Genomic DNA, 26,398 nt, shown 5'->3' on the forward strand with positions numbered 1-26,398 from the left:
TCGGCACAGATCTCATGTGACTGCTCCAAAGCAAGGCAACCACGAAAAATCAGCATAGTCAGCTGTTCAAATCCTGTTGAAATCCAACCTTGACTTGCACTGTTCACTGCCTAGACTTGGCAGTAGCCAAGTGCCCTCACATGCTTCCCAGTTTCACAGAATACTCGTTTCCAGTTCTAACACAGAACCAGAACCAATTCTCCCAGTCACAGGCAGATGTACAAAATTAACTTGGACCTTAGCAAGGTTAAATTCTCTCACCGACAGAAGCATGGTGGTGGTATTTGTACAGGAGAAAGCATGAGGTTAGAAGCAGTGGTGCAGCAGGCAGCACATTGGCAGGTGTAGCTAGCTGCACCCCTGCCCATTAGATCGGTTTCATGCAGAGATCAGTAGCTGGAATTGTATGGTCCCTAAATCAGTGGCAATCTAATGTATTTCCTACGGCATGTCAGCTGCAGGCTGCGTTCTGATGACAAACCACAGCAGCTTTGGCAGAGGGAGCCCTGCTTCTAGAGCAGACCCTCAGGTAGAGCTGGTTGGAAAACAGATTGGCTGGTTGTTTTCCCATGGAAAATGTTGACTTTTTTGTTGAAACCTCTCCCCCCTCTCCCCTCCCCGCCAACGAATTTTTCTTTGTTTCTGTTTTCAGCAAGTGAACACCCAAATTTTTTGCTTTTTGGCTGAGAATTGGATGTTCAGGTTCGATGAAAAATGGAAATTTTTCAGAGAGCAGGTGCTTTTCACCCCCCAAAAATAGTTTCAGTTGAAAAACCCAAATTTCTGTGCAAATAAAGTTTTGATGGAAGATTTTCAACCAGCCCCACCTTCAACCGCCATTTCTTTGGCAAATTGGCCTACAACTCTCTCTGTCTCCTTCTACCCACTTCCCCTGGCCTAACCCCTCCTCGTAAGAAAGAGCCATTGAAATAGGCTGGGAGAGGGAAAGAGTTGGAGGCCAAGCTGCCAAAGAAGTAGAACTTGCTGGTCTGCTACGAAGGCTTCCTCTGTACAAGCCTGGACTGGCACTTACCAGACAGAGAATGGGGTCAATGCTCAGCATGGAAAGCGGCGATAAATGCTGAATAACAACCCTGGGGGTGCCTAAGGTTCTTTACTAGGACCAGTGGTGTTTAAGATACTTGTCAATGATGTGGACAAAAGGATGAGCAATAAGGTAGCGAAATTTGCTGATGACTATGGAGACGATTTTTTCATAGTAAAAATAGGCAAAATTCACAGAACAGTCGTGGTAAAAATGTAAAAAAATCGGGGTATGGTTACAGCAGCAAACAAATGTGTAACAATTTAACAAAGTATTCCAGTGTAACGTGGAGCCATTGACACTGACCCACGGGCTGGGTGGCCAATTGAAGTGAGTCAAGGGGTGGAGGTGGCGCTTCCTCCCCGAGCCCCGCCGCTCGGGGCTGAAGCCTGAACTTGCGGACCCGTGTCCTCCATGACAAAGTTGTACCCTCACTGATGACCCAACATCACTTATGTTAGTCAGAACTGGAGAAGATGCAGGGACTCCAAAGGCACTGAACCATGCTAGGAAATAGTGCCTCATGATAGCAGATAAAATTCAGTAGAGACAAGGCAAAGCAGTATGCGCTAAAATGGAATAACGACATATCCATGTTCCTGGGTGCTTTACAAGCTATAGGCATTCAGGAGAAAGACCTTTGTTGAGAGCAGCTTGATGCTGGTCAATGTTAGTTTCTGTTTTGAATGGGATAGAATATAATGCTGTCGTATAAACAGATATGCTCTCATCTGGTATATTGAACATTTACTTGTCTGAATTTTGCACAAGTGGCACTTTGTAGCCCTGATACAGCAAAGCACTTAAGTAGGCCTATACTAGTGTTTCCCCCCCCTGCTGAAAGCTAACCTTATTATATTGTCATTTATGTTGCTACATACATACAATAAAATAAACAGGATGTAAAAGGAGGCCAGGGGATTGCTAATGTATTGTTGAAAATCTTGATTTTTAAAAAATGTTCTCTGTCTGTGTGTGTGTGTGTTTTCTCAGATTTAATGTTGGAATGACATGTTTTTGCATTCAATAGAACCTGTGCAGGATATGATTTTCTGTTCCATAGCATACACTCCACTCGGTTAGAATAGCTTTAGTACGGTTAGTATTCTGCACGGATTCTATCTTCAGCTACACCTTTTGCTCCAAATGCTCGTCTCAGTAGCCCTTTGTTGTTCTGCAACACAGTGGCACACTTGCAAACACAGACACACCTGCACTTCCAGACCCACACAGTTACGTACAGGCATTGGCTGATACCTGCTGAAACGCGCACACAGCCAGATACCCAAAGAGAGACACCAATAGATGCTGCCATGCACAGAGTAGACAGGGCCAGGATGCCAGTGTTTTTTTTAAAAAAGGGTTTCTCTAAACTCTCTCGTTAAGGCTAAAGGAGACACTGGGGCCTGGGGCTGTCTGCGGGCTGTGGAAGAACTAGAACTGTGAAGAGTAACCTTTCCTTCTCCTGCCTGCAGAACGCCTCAGGGCTGACAGCACCAGGTCTTCCCGAGTCTAGCTTGCATATTATTAACTTCTCCCTCACTATTGCTTGCATGTCAAATGTTCCTTCCTCCGCAGTCTCCCTGCACAGCATCTGCAGGGTCAAGCAGCGTAGCTACTAGCTCTCCTGGGCTGAACCCATAGCACTGGACTGTGAGCTGCACCCAGGGCACTCAAGGTTTCCCTTCCCTCCCATTGTTCTCTTCCTCTTTCTGTCCGTCTGGCGACATAACAACCTCTTCTCCAGTCAGCCAGGGCTGTGCCTATCACTGCTGCTTACAGAGCTGGCCAAAGTGTGTCATGTTAGGTGGGGTTCATCTCTTCCTGACTACCAGAAAGCCTCGGGATTCCCTGCCGTTGCAGGGCCTCGGGCCCTGCTGCACCTCAGTCCCTCCTCTTCTCTGGCTGTGACTCACCATAGTTTAGTCTCCTGAGGATTCTAATCCTTTGATCTTCTTCTGGTGGTTGGCTGGGGGTCCCTCCTGGCTTGGAACTCTATGTGACCAAAGATGGGTTTCCCTGATGGGGACAGAGCTGTGTGCTGACCCGCCTGTACTATGCTTGCTTTTAGAAGTAGGTATGTGGGTCCAGATTCATCCTGTCCCTATCAACACTTGCGCTCATCCTATGTTCTGTTCTACTAAAATACCGCGCATGAGTCAGCTTGTCTCAATACCTCAGCCCACCTATAAATCCCCCTGATAGCTAGCATCCTATTACCTCTCTTCCCTTGTCAGGACTTGAACAAAGGCCACCAGTGATCAGAAGCCAGTGCATTAGTCCACTGCACCCCCTTGCCTCCCTCCCTCTGCCAGGGATACCCTCATGGGGATCTCAGCCTTCATATAAGAATTAGATCCGTTCTGCCCATCTCTAGAATCCAAAGAGCGAGAGAAGCCAGGGACTCCTGGAGTGCTGTGCCATTGAAGTCAACGAGCTGAGGAGCTGGCTCCTTGTGTTGCTTTCTATTGTACATGGTTCATTTACTCTCTAGGGAAGGGAAATGTAGACTGATGAGCTGAATATATCTATAACTGTGTTGCAGCCCTAGGGCTGCTGGCAAGTAGCCAGCATGGCCCATGATGCCTGAAAGGTCAAGCAACTTTGATTTAATCCATTTGCTCATTGATTTATCCCACCAGGCTCTGTTCTTGGCCCCCCTTTCTTTCTTTCTTTTCTTTCCATTTCTTGGGTGATCTCATCTGCTTGCGGCTTCAGCTACCATCCTTGTATTGAAACCCTATAAATCTACTTCCCCACCCTCCGTGCAATCCTGCCTCCCAGCCTGTCTTTGACATCTGTTGGATCTCTTGCTAGCAACATGTCCTGAACTGAATTATCCAAAGCCCTCTTCCCTCCCCCACAGTTCCTGCCACTACAGACAACTCTGCCATCACTCAGAGCTATAGCCTGAGAGCCATCTTTGACGCCTCGCTTGACCAAGCTACCTTTAGAGCTTACTGCTGCTTCTTCCATAATAGTCCCAGCATCTGAGCTTTTCCTCATAGCCACATAGTTAAAACACTTGCCCAACCTCTTCTCAACTTCCTCATCATATCCAGCCCTTCTCCCCTCTGGCCTGCTCCTCACCCACCCCACTTCTAGTTCATTCGCACCACAGCTAAGATCCCCTTCCTATCCCATCACTCTGGCCAGTTCACACGCCACCCCTACCCTGTCTTTGAATCCCTCCACTGGCACTTTCCTGTATCATTGCCTCAAATTCCAACTTCCTTCCTTTGCCTTCACAGCCCTCCACAGCTTTATCCCTCCTTACTTATGTCTCCTAACACATCACCCTGGCCAGCTCCACTCTGCCAGCCGTGACTGCTCGCTCATCTGCTGCTTCTACTACCACCTCCTCCAGATCCCGTCTTCAGCACCCTCCACTGGGATGCCTACTAGAAATCGGAAATGGCTAAGCTAAGGGGCAGTTGGGTGTAGCAGATATGGACTTAACACATGCAGTATAATGTGTATAAATAGTGCCCTACCAAATTCACGGCCATGAAAAATGTGTCACGGACTGTGAAATCTGGTCTTTTGTGTACTTTTACCCATACTATACAGATTTCATGGGGGAGACTATCGTTTCTCAAACTGGGGGGGGGGTCCTGACCCAAAAGGGAGTTGTAAGGTTATTTTAGGGGGGTCATGGTATTGCCACCCTTACTTCTGCACTGCCTTCAGAGCTGGGTGGCCAGAGAGCAGTGGCTGGAGAGCAGTGGCTTACCAGCAGCAGCACAGAATTAAAGGTGGCAATACCATACCGTGCCATCCTTACTTCTGAGCTGCTGCTGGCGGTGGCTCTGCCTTCAGAGCTGGGCTCCTGGCCAGCAGCCACCACTCTCCAGCTGCCCAGCTCTGAAGGCAGTGCTGTTGCCAGCAGCAGCGCAGAAGTAAGGGTAGCAGTATCACAACCCCCTCCCCCCCACAACTCCTTTTTGCATCAAGATCCCTACTATTACAACACTGTGAAATTTCAGATTTAAATGGCTGAAATCATGAAATTTCTGATTTTTGAAATCCCGTGACGCTGAAATTGACCCAAATGGACCATGAATTTGGTAGTGCTCTATGTATAAATATTGCACCCCTCACCCTTTCTGTGTTGCTTGGCTTCTTAGATTGTAAGCACGTTGAGGCAGGGTCTGTGAATGGGCAGAGCTTTGCACAGTGTCGGAGCCACTGATTGCAAATAAACAATGCCAGGGTTCTCAAAGGGGCGTAAAGGAGTTACCCACCCAAATTCCATTGAATTTCAGTGGGAGTTGGATTCCTAACCTCGTTAGGCCCTATGAAAACCCCATCCGAAATAAATAGCAATTGCTTTGTAAAACTTGTTTGAAAACCCTTATGGTGCTACCTAAAACCAAATTGTAGCATTCTAGTGTCTAGCGCTTTGAGGCCATTATGATGGGCACCCAATGGATGGATGGACTGTATGAACTTTAATTTCCGATACCATGAGTGTGACCTTTTCCCTGTCACAGTTATAATTCTATATGTATCAAACTGTTTGAAATTTTGGGGGAGGAAATGCATTATTCCCCATCCCCTAACCTGTGTGGGCTTATCTGTACGTCTGTTTGCGGAGTGCAATCTCGTTAAAGCAGGGATTGTTCCTTCCCGAGTGTTCTGAAAGCATCTTCCACACAGCGGGCGCTACTGTAAATAAATAATAATAATAGTAGTTACAATAACCTGCACCACATTTTTATTGGTGCAAAAAACCACAACCCCCCAAACAATTTCCGTCCCCCTCCCCTTGAATTTCTGACCTATACCAGTGCTGTCATACATCGATTGTTCTCTTAGCTGGTAGATTATGCCACCAGGGTAGTGCAGTGTGAATTTGCAGGGAGCTGTAACAGCTGAGTGCGGAAGCCCAGCCCTGAGCTGAATCGGAAAGCAGTAGAACAACAGTATGCCAAATTACAGACGGCAGCTGCTACCGTCTTGAAGATGCTATGAAGTCTCTCATCTGGAGGATCTCTTATAGACCCGAGGAGGCAGCTGCCCCAGCATTGTCAGAGATTCCATGGTATCACAGAGCACTGCCCCAAGCTTGCCAGACCGTGCTGAATATTAAGGATCTTTGAAGTCGGAGGAGAGGCAGTTGTATTAAAAAAAAGAAAGGGATGAACTGAAGATTAAACATGTATGGGAATTATCCTCACTTCATTAAGTTTCCTGCTGGCTTTGGCAGTAAGTATTGCACTTGCACTTGCAATCTTAGCCTTCTGGGTTAGACGGACAGACCGTTTAAATTGCCAGAGTATGTGAATGGGAAGTAGAAAAGCATTTACCTAGCTGCTAGATCGTTGTAACCTTACAACAGTCTCTACATGCTTGAGAGTGAAACTGTCTTCTTATTATAATAAACCCCATCATCTTCACCACAACTGAACTAGTCTGCCTAGAAATTTTGTGTGTTTGATCCAAGCCAGAGAGGAATTTTTCTCTAAAGTTTTGCATAGGTTGGACAAGACATTTGAAAGATGCATGTACTTATTTGTGTGTGCTGTGAATGGTGGATATTAATCAAAACAATAGTATAATATCACATAATTATCTTTCCAACTGGACTTCTTTACCTGTTTGTGTTTTTGGAGGAAACAAATGATTTTAATACAGCAGTTTTTCCTTAAAAAACCCCATAGAGAACATTCTCTTTTCTGTCCAGCACAACTGCCCCCACCCCTTGGACACTGATAAATAACAGTCTGACACTTTGACAAATGTAGCAAAATGGGACTTCAAGCGAAGTAAGGCAGGCGTCTGCAATGGACTTTGGTTATAATTTGTGATGCACCGTGATATGCCGCATGCCAGTGAGAAGCGCTGAGCTGCAGGAATCAGAACTCTTGCAGGGACTATAGGCTTTGAATTTCTTGAGGATGATCATTTTTGTTACTCTTTGAGTGTGAGTGAAGGAGATGAAGGACAGCTTTCAGCTGTAGCCGCTCAGTTTGGCTGCCAAACGTAAGACACAATGGGCCCAATTCATTTTTGCCGTGCAGTTGGTGCAGGCACTTATACTAGTGCAGAGGGGGTATAAAACGCTGCCATATCAGTATATGTGTGTATTACACCTGCTTTGCATTAGAGTAAATGACATACATGGAGCAGAGCAATAATGGATCAGATCCATTGTGACTCAAATTGGGCACTCAAGTGTATGCGTGAATGAATATTTTTGGGGGGTATTTTTGTGACACCCACAAAAATCAGTGGCATCTCAAATTGGGCATGCGCCCAAAAATATTGGGCACTTTTGAAGATATTGTCATTAGTGGGCTGAACGTACTGATATGTTGAACCATGGATTCTCAGCCTGGCATCTGAGTTTCATAGAGACATTGGGAAGAGGTGTCTGAGTTAAATAGGGGAGGTTTCTCAGATAAATGGGAGGTGGTTAGGGGGCCAGGGACCATTGTGTTCAATTATACAAAGCTCTAGAGCAGTTTTCATTTGGCTCTTACAATATTTATATTTAGCATTTCTCACACTTGGCTTTACACTAGCTGATGATGATGTCTCCTTGTTTTCATGCACCCTTAACTTGCCCAAAACATTCCCCTTTCAGTCTGAATTTTTCTATGATTTGGTTTTGGCAGAAAGGGGAAATTTGTTTGGAAAATCAGAATAAAATCCATTTCTGAGTTGTGGGAGGGGGAACCCATACTTTTCCCATTATTTAAAAAAAAAAAAAAAAACCACACCCTTGTTTTTGAACAGGGACACAGCCAAATAAATGAATAAAACAAATGCTGACGTTTAAAGTGGGGTAGGGCCCTACTCCTGAAGTGAGTTCCACCAGAGTATTGGTTTCTGCTCCTAAGAAGTTTGGGGTGATAGTTTGTGACGTTTAGGTATGAATGAAATTTTTTGAGGAAGAAGAGAGATATTTTTGCTCCACCCACAAAGATCAATGCAGCTTTTATTATAATGGTGTTTTTCACCCTACCAACAGCTCAATACTTTAGGGAAAAAGTAACAGTAGCATTGTCTGAAACCAGTTTATCTCATCTGTTTGTCCTCTTTGAGATGCGCCTGTCAATTGAGGCACAATAAACTGTGATGCCAACTCAGCAGTGGTTGAAGGATCAGATAGAAATTGGCCTTTATAACACCTTAATTTAACTCAGTGGGTCCGACAGCACTCAATATCGTTATTAATAATTATTAATTTCTTTGTATTCTAGCACTCTCACAATGTGTTAGGCACGCTGCACTGACACAGAGAGAGACCCACTCAAAAATAAATACTTTTGGGAGTTGGGGATTGAATGGAAAGCTTTATAAGTGACTGCAAATTCATTTTGGAGCATACTCAATGAGCCGTGCATGTTGTTTGACAGCATATTCTCCCTGCCTGTGAGCGGGTGGTTGGGTAGGAGCTTGGATGGCTGCTGGGACAATTTGTGAATGGGAGACTGTGTCTGACTCTGTACTGCCAATCCTGAGCACTCAAAAACTATTAGTCAGGCTCTAGTTCTTCAGAAACAACTATGATCAGTTGAGCTAAGGGACCAAGTTGATTAGCTGGACCAAGCGGCAAACCGCTGTGGATCAGCCGCACAGAGATATAAACACACATGGTCAATGTGTTACATATGGATTGTTTTAGTAAGTTATTATTGTTTATTAAATTCTATCGGTCTTGCACATAATGGTTAACTCTAAACTTTCCTTTAAATTAAGGGGGGGGGCAGTTTGACATGAGAGGTTACTGAATCAATCACGGCCCTTCTTCCCTAGCTAATTTGCATGCTGCATTTCCATTAGTCGTAATGAGTTGGCGTGAGGGGGTCTGTAGATGTCTCAGGGGTTCTTATTGGCAGATTGCTCAACCCCCATTGTTGCAGCTCTTTAAAGGTGCCACCCCACAGTGTCCCCACATGGCTGCTTCCCCGCTCCTCTTGGCTCCCCACAGTGCTGCTTTCTGGTACTGCGGGAGCAAGGAGGGTGTTGTAGGGATGGAGGAAGAATAAAGCAGGTGTGTCGGATGCACTGGGGAGATGGGATGGGGACGCAGGGATGTATGTGAGCCTAGAGGGTAGGGGGGCTCTGATGGGGCACTGGTGTTATGTGAAGTGGGGGCCTAGGGAATCCAGTGCCTAAGTGCCGATGTCTTTGCATTCTGAGGGCTCCTCCAGGAATGTTGTTCTCCCCGCAACACACAACCCTCTTCCCCTCTAGATCTCATGCACGTTTTTGATCTCCACCCATTGCCCTTGGCATTGCTACTAGCCCCTTCCTCTCACTCATATCCCCTACCTGCACTGACACCATGAGGGAGAACGTATGAAAAAACCCCACCCTAATTTATTTTTAAAAATTGGTTTAATCTGGGATCACAAGCACTAAAATGTCGTCCTCATGATTGCACGATATCACTACAAGGCAAAGGTCTAGTGGTTTGGGGGCCCTAATTGGCCATTTCCAGACCTTAACATGGCTGGATTTCTTGTGGCTCTGAATTCCTTGGGTTACTAATGCTTGTTTTGGGGATAATTCCCACCTCCCTGTACTGTTTTTTTTTTTTTAACCCTCTGGTTACTGATATTTACTCTCACCCTTAATATCACCTGTATTCCATTCACACTAGCAAGGCACACATTTTTAACAAGTGTCATTAACCAGTGGAACAGCTGACCCAGCGATGTGATGCATTCTTCATCGCTTGTAATCTTTAACTCAAGATTGGAGGCCTTTCTAAAAGAAAGGGTCTAATTCAACCTGGGGTTGATGCAGGAATCACTGGGTGAAATTGTACAGCCTGTGTTATGCAGGAGGTCAGACTATATTATCACTATATTGTCCCTGCTGGCCTGAAATCTCTTAGTCTTAATGTCATTTTTTACCTACATACATAGGCAAATCAATCAATGTCTTCAAAGGTGAAATGCATTGCAAGTGTGAAATATTATGAATGATTTATTATTAGGTATTTTATTGTGAACATTTTATGTTTAATAATAAAATAGCCACTTACAAACCACTTGTAATCCAGAGTTAGTTAGCACATCTTTTCTCCCAGGCAGCGTACACAATCATTTGGCTGCCATAAGCAGAGTTTTTTCTGGCTAATTGCGAAGTGGCTAAGCAGAAAAAGAAGGTTTCAGAGTAACAGCCGTGTTAGTCTGTATTCGCAAAAAGAAAAGGAGTACTTGTGGCACCTTAGAGATGAACCAATTTATTTGAGCATAAGATTTCGATGAAGTGAGCTGTAGCTCATGAAAGCTTATGCTCAAATAAATTGGTTCGTCTCTAAGGTGCCACAAGTACTCCTTTTCTTTTTGCAGAAAGAGAAGGTAATCCTGATATGTTTAGGGCATGTGTAACTAGGATATCATGGAAATTATGTACTTCTGTTGTCCTCTCCTGAACTTCTGTTTCACTCTTTGCTAAACCCAGGCAGTTCTGTCCTTTCTGAAAAAAATCCATAGCAACACTGTCAAATCGGATCTATTGTTATTAAACCCCAAACTTTAGATCTTATTTGTAGCTGCTGGTCACCCTGACAGTCAGTACCATACAACTGCTCAGCGTACAAATATTTACATTAATATCAAAGATGGAAGGACAATAGTGAGCATGTCCCACAAGGAGCCAGATTTTCAAAACTAACCTGCCGGAAATTGGGACTGTGAAGAGGTGGCTGGATATGTGGATGGACATCTCCATTAATGGCTGATTTCCAGAGGCAGATTGGGCAAGTACATCCAGAGGTAGCTAGTTCAAAAGCTGGCAGGTGAGAGCAATGCAGAGAGGGCTGTGGTGGTCAGAATTGCTGCATCTGATGCTGTTGGATAGAACCCCACAGAGGCTGTCTAATCTACCTCCAATCTGCCTAGAGTGGCAGGAAAAAGACAGAAACAGTGTACAGCATTTACCGATCCCATTTGCACAGATTGTGCAGAATCTGCATACATTATGGAGTAGACGCTTTACTATACAGCCTGCCTCAAATCCGTGAGTTCCTGTCTGCCAAAATCTGCCAATACCCATCTCATCTCTCAGTCCTCTCTTTCAGTCCCTCAACTCCTCTTCCCTGTCCAGACCCCTCACTCTGGGTCAGCTTCTTTGCAGCTTCTGCTACATCAGTAGCCCTGCCAGAGGCTAAGCACTTCCTCCCCCTCCTCTCATTGGAGTAGGGAGAAGGCGCTGAGAGTCAGCAAGGTGCTGGTTGACTAGCAGGCAAGAAAATGGGGTCTCAAAGGCTGGCCACTTCCATGCTAGCCGGTGGCTAAAACCCAGCAACTCCACCTGGCAGACAGGGGAGTCAGGAAGCCAGACGTGTCTGTCTACCCCGTCACTACCAGCGGTAGGTGAGTTGTAGTTGGCCCTCCTTAACCTCCAAGTGACATTGCCCTCAGGAGCAGTGTGTGATGAGTTGAGGGCCCCTAACATCTAGTTTCAGAGTCTCCTGACCAAGACTGAGGAGCAAAAGTGGTAACCCCTTTACTCCCTGCCTGTCTGTCCCCTTCCCACCAGGCTATCCCCTTCTTCTTCAGATCTGCAGGGTGTCTCCTCAGCTCTTGCCTGTCCCGTCTCTCTGAAGCTTAGCTGCCTGCCTGTGAGATGAGGATACTGACACTTGCCTACCAGGGGGTTGGGAGGCTGAATGTGTCGATATTGGTAATGGACGTTGAGATTCTCTGGTAAACTTGCTTTATTCCATGCAGATCCTCGGGCCTTCACCCAGGCCTTCCTTTTTTTGCTGGTTTCTTGCTGCTGTCTTAGACCTTGTCTGTGCTTGTGGTGGCGTGTAGGGTTCATGTAGCTACATGACACAGTGAAAGTCAGATTGCATCCAAACTCACTATGGTGTGTACTTACGTGCGGCAGTAAGAGGTTCTGGTAGTCAGGAGGCAGCAGGACGCTATACTGTTAAAAATAGCACAGAGGTGGGCACTGCTTGGGCAGGTAGAGAGCTGTGTAGAGTATGTACCCGGGGCTTCAGGCCTGTGGGGCCTTCTGCTCTACTCTACTTGCCTAAGCAGTGCCTCACTGTCTATACTGCTCTTTATACCCTGCTATATGGGCATGCCATGTCTGTACCCTACACACCACCGTAAGCATAGACCCACTCGTAGCTTCTTCCCTAGCTAGTTTGATAGGTTTCCTTTCTGTTTCTGTTGTATGTTTCCAAGTTGTTCTGGGTCTACCCTGTCAACTCTTGCTCTGGAGAGCCCAGTCCAACGAGCCTTGTTATATTGTTCGGTTCTTTCCTCCAGGTGTGTCCTAGCCACCACCTTTGTCTTTCCATAATTTCCTGGCCTATCAGTTGGTTTTGTCCTCCTCCAAAGCCCTTAATCTATGATCTTTTTTTTGGCCAGCTGATGTGGAGGATTTGTCTAAGGCAGCGGTTTGTGAAAACTTGCAGTTCAGTTAGTAAAGATACAGGGGGAGGTGTGAAGTCCTTCCTGACCATTGCAGGAGCCAAGACGTGACAGTTGATTGCCCTAATTTCTCTCAACCAAAGATACTGGGGGCTCATTCTTCTCTAAGTGGGAATAACCCACACAGAGGAGAGGAGATGTTCCAATTTGTGGCATTTCCTTGAACTCTGTCTGGGGAGGGACAGATTTCCCTGCCTCAGGGAAGACCTGAGGATTGACTTGGTGGATGCTCTAGGGTTTCACTGTGGAAGCCCAGCTAAAACCCAGAAGAAACATGTCCATTGTTGAGCTTGGTAACAAAACAGTTTTTTTTCTACTTCAGCGACCTGGTACAGCCTCAGGGGCTCTTATCACACTGTTCCCTGCAATATCATGGGAACTTGCCTTATTTGCAAACAACGCCTCAAAGAATCATCAGCCACTTGGGTCGGTCCATTAGCTGTCCCGCTGCAACATGTCCTCCTAGACACAAAGTGTTGTCACATGCAATAAGGATGTTCCGTGGACTCATCCATTCTCGCTGTATAGGCTGGGAGGATCTGAAAAGGTTTTGAAACGTACACGTTTTTATTTGTTAAAAGGATACATGTGATAAAGAATATGGCTCCAGGGGGTGCTGCAGTGGCTGTCTCATTTGCCGCTAATGCTCGTTGGCATACTCGCTCAGAGATTAAAACTATTTGGCTTTGCCACAAAGTCCCCTTTATAAGTACTCATCTAGCTTGGCCTGCAGCCATGCTGCCTCAGGCTGAAATCTTGTCAGCTCTCCCAAGTTAAATAGGGTTAGGCCAGGTCAATCTTTGACTAGGAAAACTCCCAGGAAAACCCAGGCGCCGCAAGCCGCGGTGCTGCGAACGATTCAGAAGGGGGCGCTGTGGTGCTGGAGGTGCCAATAAAAGTCTCTCAAAAAATCAGTGTTTTAACATGGGATTTCCATAGCGTATACCTCCAGTGGCCATAGATATACGTTCAAATGCTACAGCCACAGGAGAGATTCTCTTGTACCTTGTGTGCTAGAGGGTTGTAGTGTTTGGAACAGAAGGACAAGAATTCTCTGGTCTCTGCAGCTTGCAGTGGCGGTGGCCACACACTTGCAACAGGACGGTGGAGGCCTCCTGTATCTAGCAGGCCAGGACATAAGAAGCAGTGGCCGGACAGATTCAGATTGGAAATAAGGAGCAATGGATTAATTAACCATTCAAATGATTTACCCAGGGATGGTAGACTCGCGAGCATGTGTGAAGTCTTTAAATCAAGACTGGAGTTCTTTCTGGAAAAGATGGTCCCACCCAACCAGAAGCTATGGGCCTGTTGCAGGAATTGCTAAGTGAGGTTCTCTGGAAGAGGTCTTACTAAATGATCAGAGCAGTCCCCTCTGGCCTTAAAATCACTGAGTTCCACTTTTTTGCATGGGAAATTGCTGCCCCCATACAGTGCAGTGGTAGCCAAGAGGGCATTCGACCTTGATTGTTTTGCTTTCATTCCCTGAGGATGCAGTTGGTAAGGAACTCCTCTGTCTTGATAAGAACACTGCACCATTAAATATACTGGGTAGAACCTGGGCCCCATTGAAGTCAATGCCCAAACCCCCATTGACTTCCAAAGGGAGCCCCAGCAGAATGGGGGTGGAGGATGGGCATAGCACACGTCATCTGAAAACCGCCGAGGGCAGTGCTCAAAATGTCAGCTCAGGTTCACGCCCTACAGGATGTCACCTTGAGCCACACAGTTACTGACACAACAGACTGCCTGCAAAGCCTCTGGCTTCAAGAGAGCCCAGTCCTGCTGCACAGGAGCATTTCAGTCGTCTAGGTGCATCGGTTCAGCTCGTGCCAACTTGGAGTTACAATCTTTACCCTTTGACTTTTCCAGTATTGCTTTCCCAAAAGAGCAGTGGGTGCCATGCACTGGCTGAGATCAATCCTCAATTGGAATCAAATTCGGGAAAAATTTGCGCCGCTGTTTGTGCCCCTGGTGCATGCAATAAATAAATAAATAAATAGAAAAGCCAGGTGATTTTGTAAACAGCTGATTTGGGGAGAGGGCTGTTTCTTGGGAGCCTGCTGCTTAAATTACCCCAAACTTGGTCTGCTATTCCTACTCTGCACCAACATGAGGCACAGCAAATTTCAAGACCGTCCCAGTAAGAATGTGGACTTTAGAGTGCTTAAAACGGGCGACCTTTACAAAAAGCGATGCTCAACCTGAACTCCAGCAGAGCTGGCACTGCACTATAATTCACAGGCGGGCTCAGCCTCCTCCATTTTTCTGGGACGAAGCCCAAATATGTTACTGCTGCCTGCAGGATTCCTGAATTTTATTCTCCACCCACTTCAGCCAATGAATAAAAGGCAGCTACTGTATAGCGTCAGGGAGAGGAGACCTTTGGGACTGAGGAAACCAGGGAAGGAAGAGAGGAAATCCTTGATTCGCTGATCGTTCTGATTGGCTGCATGGCTGCTTTTGTGGTATAGCCTGCATCATGGCTGGAGATGCTGTGTCCGCACTGCTGGCTTGAGTGATGTTAGCACAACTCCAGCTACCCGTGATGTGAGGTACGCGCCCAGCTGCAGTGTAGACACCCCCAGAGTGCTGGAGAGACGTGGCTGAGCAGGGCAGTTTCTGTGATGCTGCAGAGTGGATCTGAACTTTAGAATGGAATGGGCTGGAGGGGACCAGGTCTTTTTGATGGGACAGTGCGGATCTGAGCCTGGAGAAAGGAACACAATGGTAAATGAGAGGAATTCTGGCCTGAGCAGAGGAAGATGGCAAAATACAGGGGCAACTTAACGAATGGGGTTAGCATGGTTTGAGCTGGGAAACCCAGCAGAGAAGGAGCTGGGAACACATAAGATCTGCTGTGAGCTCCTCTATATTCTTGTCACAATAGTGCACCATGTTTTACTTCTACTAGTGCCAAAAGAGAGTGCAGATATTTCCACAACTCAAACAGGCACGACCACCTGGGGAAACTGTCTTCCTTTCCTCAAGCTTATTTTATTTATTTTTTCTAACCATTGCACGATCTACTCAGATTTCCAGGGTGTGTGTGAAAGAAGGTGCTGTATAACATCGCTTTCCCCCTGCGATGGTCATCTGTCATGGGAAGTATGCGTTATTTATTGAATAGTAGAGCTGATACATAGAGATTGATGCTGCCCTTAGTCCTGTAGGATTGTGTAGAAAACAATAACCTTTCTATAGGATTGTTTTTAAACCATCCTGTAGAATTTAATAGAGAATTTTCTCTCTTCTATAGAATTTTGTTGGATGGCTATAAAAACCTGTAGAAAATGTCTTGTTTTCTGTTCATTTCTCTGGATGAAATCCTGGCCATTTTAAGGCCCATGGCAAAACTCCTCTTGGATTGCAGTTAGCTTTTAGAGTCCTTTCAATAGAACTCTATTAGATTTTGATAGCACCCTATTGGTTTTATCCTGGTTATTTTTTCTCCAAGACTTTCCCATAAGGGTGGATGTCTGTCAAGCAGTAGACTCAGTAGAAGGTTCCCACTCTTCCTGCGTCTGAGAAGCTCCCTCTTATTGTTTTGGCCTTTCCACTATGTTCTTCTGTGCACACCTCCGAGGATTTTCTGAGGATTTTCTGGTCCTTTGAGAATCGGGCACCTACTGTAAATATTTTCTACGTATATGTCTGACAAGGCACAGTTGTCTTGGGAAACAAAGTCTTGGATCTCTTTCTCCATAGAAATTAACTATTTCCAAGATATATTGTCTCTTAAAAGCAACCTAAAAATGATTTTTTAAAAAGAGCTCATGCCCTTTTTGCTTCATTATGATACATAAAGAAAGCCCGAAAAGATCCTTAAATATCAGGACCGGCAAATCTGGTCATCCCTAGACCTACTGGTGGATTTCTAGAGAGTCTCAGAGATTTTTCTTATGGGTTTTTACACCTTAATTGAAGGGACAGTCGAATCTTTAACACAGCCATCCTTTCTCCCAAGAGTACATTAGGTATTGGAGTTAAATAGACATTATCAAAAGCTAACTTGACAACAACAACCTTGACTTAAAAGGCTTGTTTCTCCGCTCAGGTGCTCAGCTTTCATTGACTTGTCACTTTTAGTGCTGTAATTTCCCTAGTTTTCCATTTACTATAGACTCTTCTGGGATAGAGAAGACATACCATCTCCCACTCACACACTGACATGCACTTATAGCGAGACCCTCACACTTACATGTACTTTTGAATCCCTGAGCACACACATGCATATGCCTGTGTATTTGACTGAATCTGTCTCCTTTAGCAGCTTCACTCCTTTGAAGGTGCCTGGGAAGCGATCCCCATTTATGTTTCTGGTCCCTAGACGAGAACAAGGATTAGAATTTACAAACTCAGCGGCTGAGAGGGAGGCATCTGATATTTTTACACATGTCAAGAAGCAGGCAGGTTTGCAAACCTGGCCAGTTTAATCAGTTATAACTCTGGTCCCTGCATTATATGCTTGTTTTGGTGCATGGTGGTTTGATATTTGTGTGAGTGAGTATGCACATGTGACTGCCCTCTGATGGGTGAAACGTGGCTTGTGAATAAGGGCTGCTCTTTTAGCTCACTGAGTTTGGACACCTTTGCTTCTGGGCTTTGTCCATATGGAGGATTACTCACCTGTGTAGCACACCTATGTCACAGCAAACTGCCAGCGTAGAGTGCACTGGTGTAAATTGTGACTTGCACTGGTGCAGCCTAAATCGGTTTCAAACAGTTTACATGGGTGCACCAGCACTACACCAATAGCTAAACCCGCCCCCTCCCTTCCTGACAAAACCTGAGATTCAAAGCTTTTTGTCCTCTTTCTGTGTCTCAGCAGCTGGCTGGTAAACATGGTACCATAGGTCATGATGGCCTTAAGCTGTAATGTCATTAAAATGTTTAAAATCAAGTATTTATTGGCTTTCCTGTCAGGTATTTTTCTGCCAGTAGGGCAGATTTTAGCCATTGCTAATCTCCTCCCCTAGCCCCTCTCTTTTTGCTGTAGCAATGTATTTAATCTACACATGAATTTCAAAACCAACTGTTCCTGTCTGGGGCAGACAAATGTGCTGTAATTGCCAAGACAGGCAAAGCACTCACTCAGCGCTTCCGTTTAACTTCAGCATTTAAACATGTGATCAATGACTGAAAATAAATAAGCAAACAGACCCAGTCCTGAATCTGGAACTTATTGGAGCTGCATTTACAAAGGGTTAGATACTTTTATGCTCGTGCTAACCACATTTGTAGTTATCCATGCTCAGACAGGGTCACCAGACTGCATGCTGCAGAGTGTCAGCTGATCTCTGCAGGAGATGGGAAGAAATTTTGTGCACTATTGCACTGTTGGCTAGGAGGCTGGCTCTCCTTCATCAGGTATCGGCCACTGCCAGAGACAGGATACCAGGATATCCGTGGTCTATTCCAGTATGGCAATACCTGGCTGTGTTCCTGCAGAGTATTCAGATGCTAAAGAGTTAACGTCATTGTATTGCTCTTGTAACTTGTGTCCAGCCATTACTGAGCTAATAAATGCTACAGAAGGATAAGGGCTCAGTTCAGCTCTTTTTGATACTGGTGTGAATCAGGAGGCACCCCACTGAAGTCAGCAGAGTTATACCAGCGTGAAACCAACATGCGCCAGGGAAAATCAGGCCTTGTGTTTGGTGCGTGGCTGCAAATCTAATTTGGAGTCCGGTAAATATGAAAATTGAGCCAGGCTTTCCTGTAGGAGGGTGAGAGCTGGGGCAGGTAGATCTGAGCTCTTTCCCCTCCCTGAAATGGCAGTGGGGCTGGGATTCTTGTTTTGCTCAGTGAACAGCCCGCCCTTCCCCTTCACAATGATACATTGCAGTCGGGAGGAATTTCCAGGATTTACTTGTCATGTTTCATTACCTGACGGACAGACTCTGGGACCGTGGTAGCCTGTTTTAAATGTCGTGTTGTACCAAAGTTGCTGGGAAAGGCTGAGATTTCAATCCCCCCAGGTTGCTGTTGGTGCAGAAGATTTTTTTCCCCTGGATTTAGTGTCCGTTCACCTCCACAATAACATCATAATCTCTACAGCAGGTCATCTTCTTGCTGGGCTACTTGACTCTCCCCGTCCCCTCTAGGCTGAAATTTTCTCCTTGCTAACTGAAGGATAAGAATAATTCTGCTGTCCCTCTGCAGAGCTGTTACAAGTATCAGGCCCTTGTTTCCTGTTGGAGAAATCAGGGGTGTGGAGCCTGAGTACTTTGCTAGTGTAATTTGTTTTATTTACGATACACACACCTGTCCTGGAAGAGGGGTGGTCACAAACTGCACACAGGCCATCCCCTCGTTCAGGATTCTCACCCAAACCCCACTGCTCAGGTCCCAGCAAAGAAATCTGCACCAAAAATTGACTCTAGCAAGAGAGGTTAAAGCTAATGACAAACACTCTTGCTGTTTGCAACAGCTCCCCCAAAGCAACAACATCAGCAAACCAACTACAGTGTTTTGTCAAAGAAAGTACACTGCTTGCCTGCTAACAAAAAGAACGTGTAAAACTATGTGTTACAGTGCCATCTAGTGACTGCCACCATAACAATGCTATACATGCCACACTTGCATAGCAAGATGGTTGGGCTGCGATGCTGGAGACTTAGGTTCAGTTCCTGGTTCTGCCACCCACTTGTTGTGTGATCTTGGGTAAGTCATTTAGTCGCTCTGTGCCTCAGCTCCTTGTTTGTAAAATGGTGGCAATACTGCCTCCTGTGTCTGTTTAGACTTTCAGCTCTTAGGAGCAGGGGCTGTCTCCTACCACGTGTCTGTACAGCCCCTAGCACGGTGAGGCCCTGATCTTGATTGTGGCCTCTAGGCCTTACTGTGATACAAATTATGACATTTTCACTTGAGAATCTTAAAGCACCTTACAGATGCTAAAGCCTAATATCTCAGGAGTGTTGTCTCCATTTTATGGATGAGGAAGCTGAGGCACAGGGAGGTGAAGTGACTTGCCCTGGGTGTCACAGTGAGTCAGCGGCATTGCTGGCACTGGATCTTAGGCATGCCCCTGACTCCTAAGTGTGAGACTACTCTCTTCATTTGTGACTGGGCGAAACTCCCATTGACTTCAGTGGGGTCAGGATCTCATCCCCATGCTTCAGTGTGGTGCCACTGAAGAGGCTAATAGATAGCAGCAGCTTTTGGTTGCTGCTAACCCCATGCTGATGAGAACCAGTGAGTCAGAGGGTCTTGGGTGCCAGGGGTAGTTCCTTGAGCCATCTGTTCTTCAGATTCCTGTAAGTCATTGCGCATTAACAGTAACTCAAACAACACAGCTGGAGTCCAAACAAACCTACCTTTTTGCTGTATGCTCCACAGCAGTTTGTCTGAGCAGCCACAAAGTTCCGTGAAGGGTAGTTCCTTGCTCAGTGTCTAGAGCCCTCTCACGTGTGGTTGACCCCCATCATTTTCCTTTTGACCAACCAGCAGTGATATTCTCTAGCCATGTAGACAACTGGGAGTGCTTGCTTAGTCCAGTTTCCTCACTGACAATGTCTTGCCTGACATAGCCAAACCGTTTGCAGTGTAGTTGTAGCCGTGTCGGTCCCAGGATATGAGAGAGACAAGGCAGGGGCGGTAATATCATTCATTGGACCAACTTCTGTTGGTGAGAGAGTCACGCTTTCCAGCTTACACAGAGCTCTTCTTCGGGAAAATACATGGGGCTCGAACGACTGTTTCATAGTGTCAAACCCTGACACAAACCATCTGCCATATCCGTTCTTGCTCTGTGTTTAACCACAGGGTCATACTTCCGCAAGCGCAATACCATTCTTTGGTCAGCTGGTGGTTTTTGATACTTTTTTTTGTCCATGACTGCTTTAAAAGGCTTGTGCTAAAATTCCACTGTGAATTTTCTCCCCCACACCTACCCCCCGCCCAGCAGACCGCTGTTTCACACTGTTCTTTTCAATCTGTGCACAGTTGTATTTCCATGGATGGGAGAGACTTGGACGTAAATGGAAAGCCAGTGGTGTTTTGCAGTAGTAGCAACCGCCAGTTCTTTCTGTGCCCACCGTAACGATTGCCTCTTTATTTAGATCGTATTACGCCAGTGTGTGTGTGCCTGCATTGGCAATCAGTTTTTTCATCTGGGTCAAGGTAACATCTTGCTGGGTGTCTGATTGAAACACTGACACTTTCAGAAGGAGATCTCAGTGGTGACAAAATGCCTGCAAGGTGCGGTGTGAATGTGGAGAGGTAAAATCAACATCCCTGACAACTTATCTAGCTCTACATGATTCCCTGGTGGCCTCCTCTTTGTGAGTGCTGCTGTGTCTGCAGGGTTGGGCTTGAGAGCCACTGCTGAGGCACGTGACTAATATATTTATCCTCAAAAAGAACAGGAGTCCTTGTGGCACCTTAGAGACTAACACATTTATTAGAGCATAAGCTTTCGGGGGCTACTGCCCACTTCATCGGATGCATAGAATGGAACATATAGTAAGAGAATAGATATGTATGTACAGAGAAATTGGAAGTTACCATAGTTGCTCTGATGATGCATTTGGCTGGATCTAACTTGACCCCCTTTTCTCTCGTTCTCTGAAGGCAGCCACCTATATGGGTGCTCACACACACACACACGGAGACATTTAATGGCATGCCGTATTGCCAACTCATGAGTCAGTCGCCCAACATCATGAGATTTTTAAAACTTTTTTTTTTTTAATTTGCCTTCTGGATTTTGAATCTGTAGGGTTCATATTTTCAAGCTTTTCTCCAGTCAGGAGAGCTAGAAAGTGTTTTTTTTTTTTTTTTTTAAAGCAATGCACGCGGAGATTCTCACATATGAACATGACTCCATGAGCTGGAATTTAAAAAAACAACCCACAAATGTTGTAATAATTTTTTGGGTCTTTCATGAAAGCTGAGATTCCCCCATACCCACAGAACTCTGGGAGACTTAAAAAAAAAAAAAAAAGTGACACCCTTGATAAATTTGTGAGAGGTGGCAACACTGTCTGCAAAATATCTCCTGACCACAGATACACAGTGGGGTCTGTGCTGCTGTTATGCTCTTCTGCAGATAAACGTTACACAAAGCGCATGCTTGAAAAGGTGCACAAAGTACCGGGGGCCGTTCTTCCCTTTTGTCACTCCAGAGCATTTCCTCTGCCACAGCTCTCAGCACCTATGCCTGTCATCCCTAATGGCTGTAGTCCATAGAGCTCAGTGTGTCTTTAGTCCTTTTTCTTTTTGAAACACTTCTTAGGATGAATGAATACTGAGGAATGAGCAGGTGCATCCATACCTCCCTTGTGGGTAGAGATGATCTAAATGGTTTTTGTTTTAAACGTTGTCATTTTTTTAATCGTTTCCATTTCACTGGGTTCAAAAACTAAACTAAGAAATGCTATAAAAACAGTTACTGAAATCCTTATAAATGTTTCTTTTTTATTTTCTGAAAACCATTTTTTTATAAGTGCAAAATTTCAATACCATTTTGGACAAAAATTGTTGCAGAAAATGTTGGGGGAGACCAAAAAATTTAGAAGACGTTAACAATTTTTTCACAATTTTTATTCTTTGGGTGGAAAACACAGCCTTTTTCTATAACAATCGAGCCCATTTACTTTGAACAAGTACAACCAGCTCTACATGTGGAGTATTAACTGTGGTTAGCAGTGAGCTTTTTTTGTCCAGTTTTGTCTGCCGTCCGGCACCCAGGATGCATCAGCCAATTTTGTTACCTTATCAAATGTAATTCTTTTGCTTGACCGCTCTGTTCCGGTCTTGTGGATTTAGGCACTGTCACAGCTCTAATGTGCATTGTTTCTGCATGACCACCAGGAAGTTTATCCCCTTGGTAGGGTCATCTAACTTGACAATTACCCCTAAATTTTCCATCTTCAATTTCTTCAGCCAATAGAGTGCGGTCCACTTTAATCTCGTTTTCCCCAGAAATCCTCCCTGATCCATGAAATACGTATTTGTATTCTGTCTTTTATCTTAGCAGGAGTTAGCGACATTGGACCTGGGATCTTCCCCATTGTCATTTTCAGTTTGATCAATGTCAGATCTAGACATGCTTAGGGACAAGAACAGTGGCAGTGCATCTGTGTTTGCAGTGTAGGATATTAGATATTTTGTCCCCTCGCTGTCCTCAGACCTGGCACATCCCATATCTCACTTACCTAACAAAACAATTTATGGGTGGGCGTTGTGAAGGATGTTCAGAGCTTTACTGTGTATAAACTGATTTGTAAATGTTTTGGATGAAAGGGAGGAAGGTTGGTCTTGTGGTTAAGGCACTGGACTGGCATTTCTGGAGGCCTGGATTCAATTCATGGCTTTCCTAGAGCCTTCCTATGTGATCTTAGGCTTGTCTACATGGGGAAATGGATTGGAATAACCTATGGTAGAATAGATGCTTGTATGACCACTCTATTCCAGAATAGAAGTGATTTTATTCCAAAATAATTACTCCCCTTTGGAAGCACACTAATTATTTTGGAATAAAATGACTTTTATTCAGAAATAGAGAGTCCACAAAGGGAGCTATTCTGGAATAGCTGTTTCAGTCAGTTTCCCTATGTAGACAAGTCATTAGTCGTTTAATCTTCCTGTGCCTCAGTTTGTTATATATGCCTAAGGAACAATAATACTTCTCTAGCTGACAGGAACGTTGTGAAGATAAATTCACTGGTGTTTGCGAGGAGTTCGGATACTGCAATGATGGTGGCTGTATAAGTACCTGGATGGATGGATGGATAGATAGATTTCATGATTTTATCAGACCAATATAATCATTTCCTATAGCAGTGAGACTCTCAATACTTTTAACGCACATTAATGAATTAAGCCTCCCAGTAACCTCGTAAGGCATAGTTAAGCATTATTGTCCCTATCTGCCAGCTGGGGATAACAAGGCCCAGAGAGGTGAAATGAGCTTGCCCAAGGTCACACAGGAAATCTGTAGTAAGGCTTGGGACTGAACTCTTATCTCACAATGTGTGGTCATTTCTTTTCGCCGCACGAGCAGCCTTAGATTTGCTATCTGATTTTCCATCTTTAATGTTTTCTGATCTAGCTGGCCCATCTGTGGTCTGCATTACCTACCATTAACCTTTCAGAGGAGTGGTATTTCTTCTGTTGGTTTCTCAAAGCAGAACCCTCATGCCTAGAGTATTCCACTCTGAATGGAGAGGTGACGGTGCATAGAGAAAAGGTCGTCACAACTGATTGTCCATGGCTGGCATTGTGGTTCTCAACCAGGGGTACATATACCCCTGGGGGTACGCAGAGGTCTTCCAGGGGGTACATCAGCTTATCTAGATATTTGCCTAGTTTTACAACAGGCTACATAAAAACCACTAGCGAAGTCAGTACAAACTAACATTTCATACAATGACTTGTTTATACGGCTTTATATACGATACACTGAAATGTAAATACAGTATTTATATTCCAGTTGATTTATTTTATAATTATATGGTAAAAATGAGAGAGTCAGCAATTTGTCAATGATAGTGTGCTGTGACACTTTTGTATTTTTATGTCTGATTTTGTCAGCAAGTTGTTTTCAAGTAAGGTGAAAAGTGGGGTATGCAAGACAAATCAGCCTCCTGAAAGGGGTACAGTAGTCTGGAAAGGTTGAGAGCCACCGGTGTAGAGTATGACTGTTGGTTTCTATTGGCTTTGCAAGTAAGGCAGCTTTTCTTCTTTTAACATTGCTGCAAAATTGTTTATGTGACAGTGTTTGTTATTTTACCTGAAGTAACAATCAAATCTGATTCAGAGGGAAGTTGCACAATAAAGATGGGAAAAGGTCAGCTTCCTGAATAACATTAAAGACATTTGTCAGAGTCAAGGAGGACTGGATTTTGCCGTTATCAACCCATTTCAGATTTAATTCTGCACAGGGAGGGGAAAAGGTCTTTGTCAATTCTTACTTTTGCTTTTTGGATCAATTTTCCCAGTGGGAAAGGAACACATACCGAAAGGATACAATGACAACAACAGAAGCCTTCAAGGCAAAGAGAGGTGGTCTTGATTAATAGGTAGAGCCAAGGCATGAAAAACAGGATTTGTGTTTTCTCATCTGAGCTCTGCTACCAATGTCCTATGTGACCTTAAGGGAGTCACTTCACTTTTTTCTTGCTCAATCTCCTCACAGGGGGATATAGTGATTCTTCAGCTGGAAGAGAAATTATAAGGAAAATGTCCTGTTTCCTAATGGTTTCCAAGTAAGAACGCTTTCCCCTCAGGAGACAGGCCCTTGACTGTTGTCTAACTCATTCCTTCTGTTCTCCAATCACTCAGCCTCTTCCAAACATGGCACACTTTCTAAAAATGTTCAGCTTAGAGAGATCCATTTATTGTTTTTTGTGTTGTTCAGTTGGATTTAGAGGAACACAGCTGACTTGTTCTAGTTTTAAATGCAGAAAAATGAAAGTACTTTTCAGACTTTCGGTGTATCTCGGTACTGTAAGTACTGTAACTCGAAAACTTACCCAGAATCCATTGCACTGATTTAGCTTGAGTTGTCAACCAAAGAGCTTTTATCAGTACCGCATTCATTCAACAGAAGAGGATATTGATATATAATTTGCAAACTGGTGTGAGTTTTCATTTCTGGATTTTTGTGCACTGATTATCTTAGCATATCTTCCAACACAATAGTCAAAGCAAAGGTTGTATAAGAGCCTGAAATAACTCTTGAAACTGGAGCATTCTGATAACAAACTAAATGGACAAATGACTCAAACAGTATTATAGGAAGCAAGATACAGACTAGATGGGTCAAGGGTCTGATCTATGACAGGAGGTGAGATGCCAGTGATCTGATGTGGAATTGCAGGGGGCAAGATGCTGATTAGAAGGATCAACAATCTGCTCTTGGTTGAGGAGAGGTGAAATGCAAGACTAGATGGGTCAGTGGTGTGATCTGGTATGGTGGGAGGCCAGATGAGATACCAGACAAAATGCCCCAATGGTCTCAACCAGTGCAGCTCCTCCTTCCTTTCTGTATACACAGCCATGGGTGTGTGATGCTGGCAGACCAGGTGCCAGCTCATGCACAGGCCTTATTAAACACTGACAAACGCATAGCTGGAAACCAGTCTGGCTCACCTGTGTGTTAGCGTTTTTAAAATGGGCATTGGCTTTATAGAAATGTGTTTGGTGTTTGGACTTATGAACAGCTTGTGAGTTGCTGCCTGCATTAATCTCACTTGGAATATCAGTATCCCATGCTCTAAGGTAATATTTAAGTGTTTTGCTCTGTAACTACAAAAGTGTTTGCTTTGAAAGTGCAAACACCTCCAGTCAGGAGAGAAGCCTTACCGAGGGTGAGATACTAGCTTACCACAAGAGGTGTCGCCTCCTGCCTAGCAAAAGAAGGCCCATAGACATCAGACAAGTCATCCCGGAACAGTGGACAAAAGACTTTGTTGATTGCTCCTCCAACACCCAAGAAGTGGAGACCTGCACAAACCCTTGTCCCATCAGCTTGAGCTCTGGGGGAAGGGGATAACAATCCCTGGCAAGAAAAATTGCTACCATTATGCTGTTTGGACTCTGAGAGGAAAAGATTCCTGACATAAGCAAAGATCCCTGTGCACTTTGGACTTCTAGGGAGAGGGCAGGACGTCTAAGGAGAAGCAAGGGATCCCCAGCTGTGTAGCTTGGGTCAGCTCTAAAGAACAAAGAGAGCTTGCACATTACAGCAGCTTCTATCAGTGTTTGAAACCTAAGACTGTAACTCATTTGTGAGTATATATTTACCTGCTTTAACCCTTGTAAATAACTGTCTTGTTTCTTTTCTTCAGGCAGGTCGACACTAGAAATTTACAGCTGCAGCGCTGTAGCGCATCTGATGAAGACGCTCTAAGCCGACGGGAGAGAGCTCTCCCATTGGCTTAATAACTCCACCTCTGCAAGAGGTGGTAGTTATGTTGGCAGGAGAAGCTCTCCC

At 44.8% G+C, this 26,398-nt stretch overlaps 1 protein-coding gene across 3 annotated transcripts in view; it reads left to right on the plus strand.

Moving 5' to 3' along the window:
* Window positions 1-26,398, plus strand: part of RXRG (retinoid X receptor gamma) — a 106,911-nt gene that overhangs the window by 47,937 nt on the left and 32,576 nt on the right. Inside the window, exon 1 of one of the 3 annotated variants that reach the window (XM_043521255.1) lies at window positions 5,923-6,253. The exons of the other annotated variants lie outside the window; for them this stretch is intronic. Within the exon in view, the coding sequence (XP_043377190.1) occupies window positions 6,205-6,253 (49 nt within the window). The 5' untranslated portion in view covers window positions 5,923-6,204. Of the gene's footprint in view, window positions 1-5,922; window positions 6,254-26,398 lie in introns of those variants that run through there. 3 annotated transcript variants of the gene reach the window in all.

This window comes from Chelonia mydas, chromosome 8 (genome assembly GCF_015237465.2).
Source record: "Chelonia mydas isolate rCheMyd1 chromosome 8, rCheMyd1.pri.v2, whole genome shotgun sequence".
NCBI classification, from domain to species: domain Eukaryota; kingdom Metazoa; phylum Chordata; order Testudines; family Cheloniidae; genus Chelonia; species Chelonia mydas.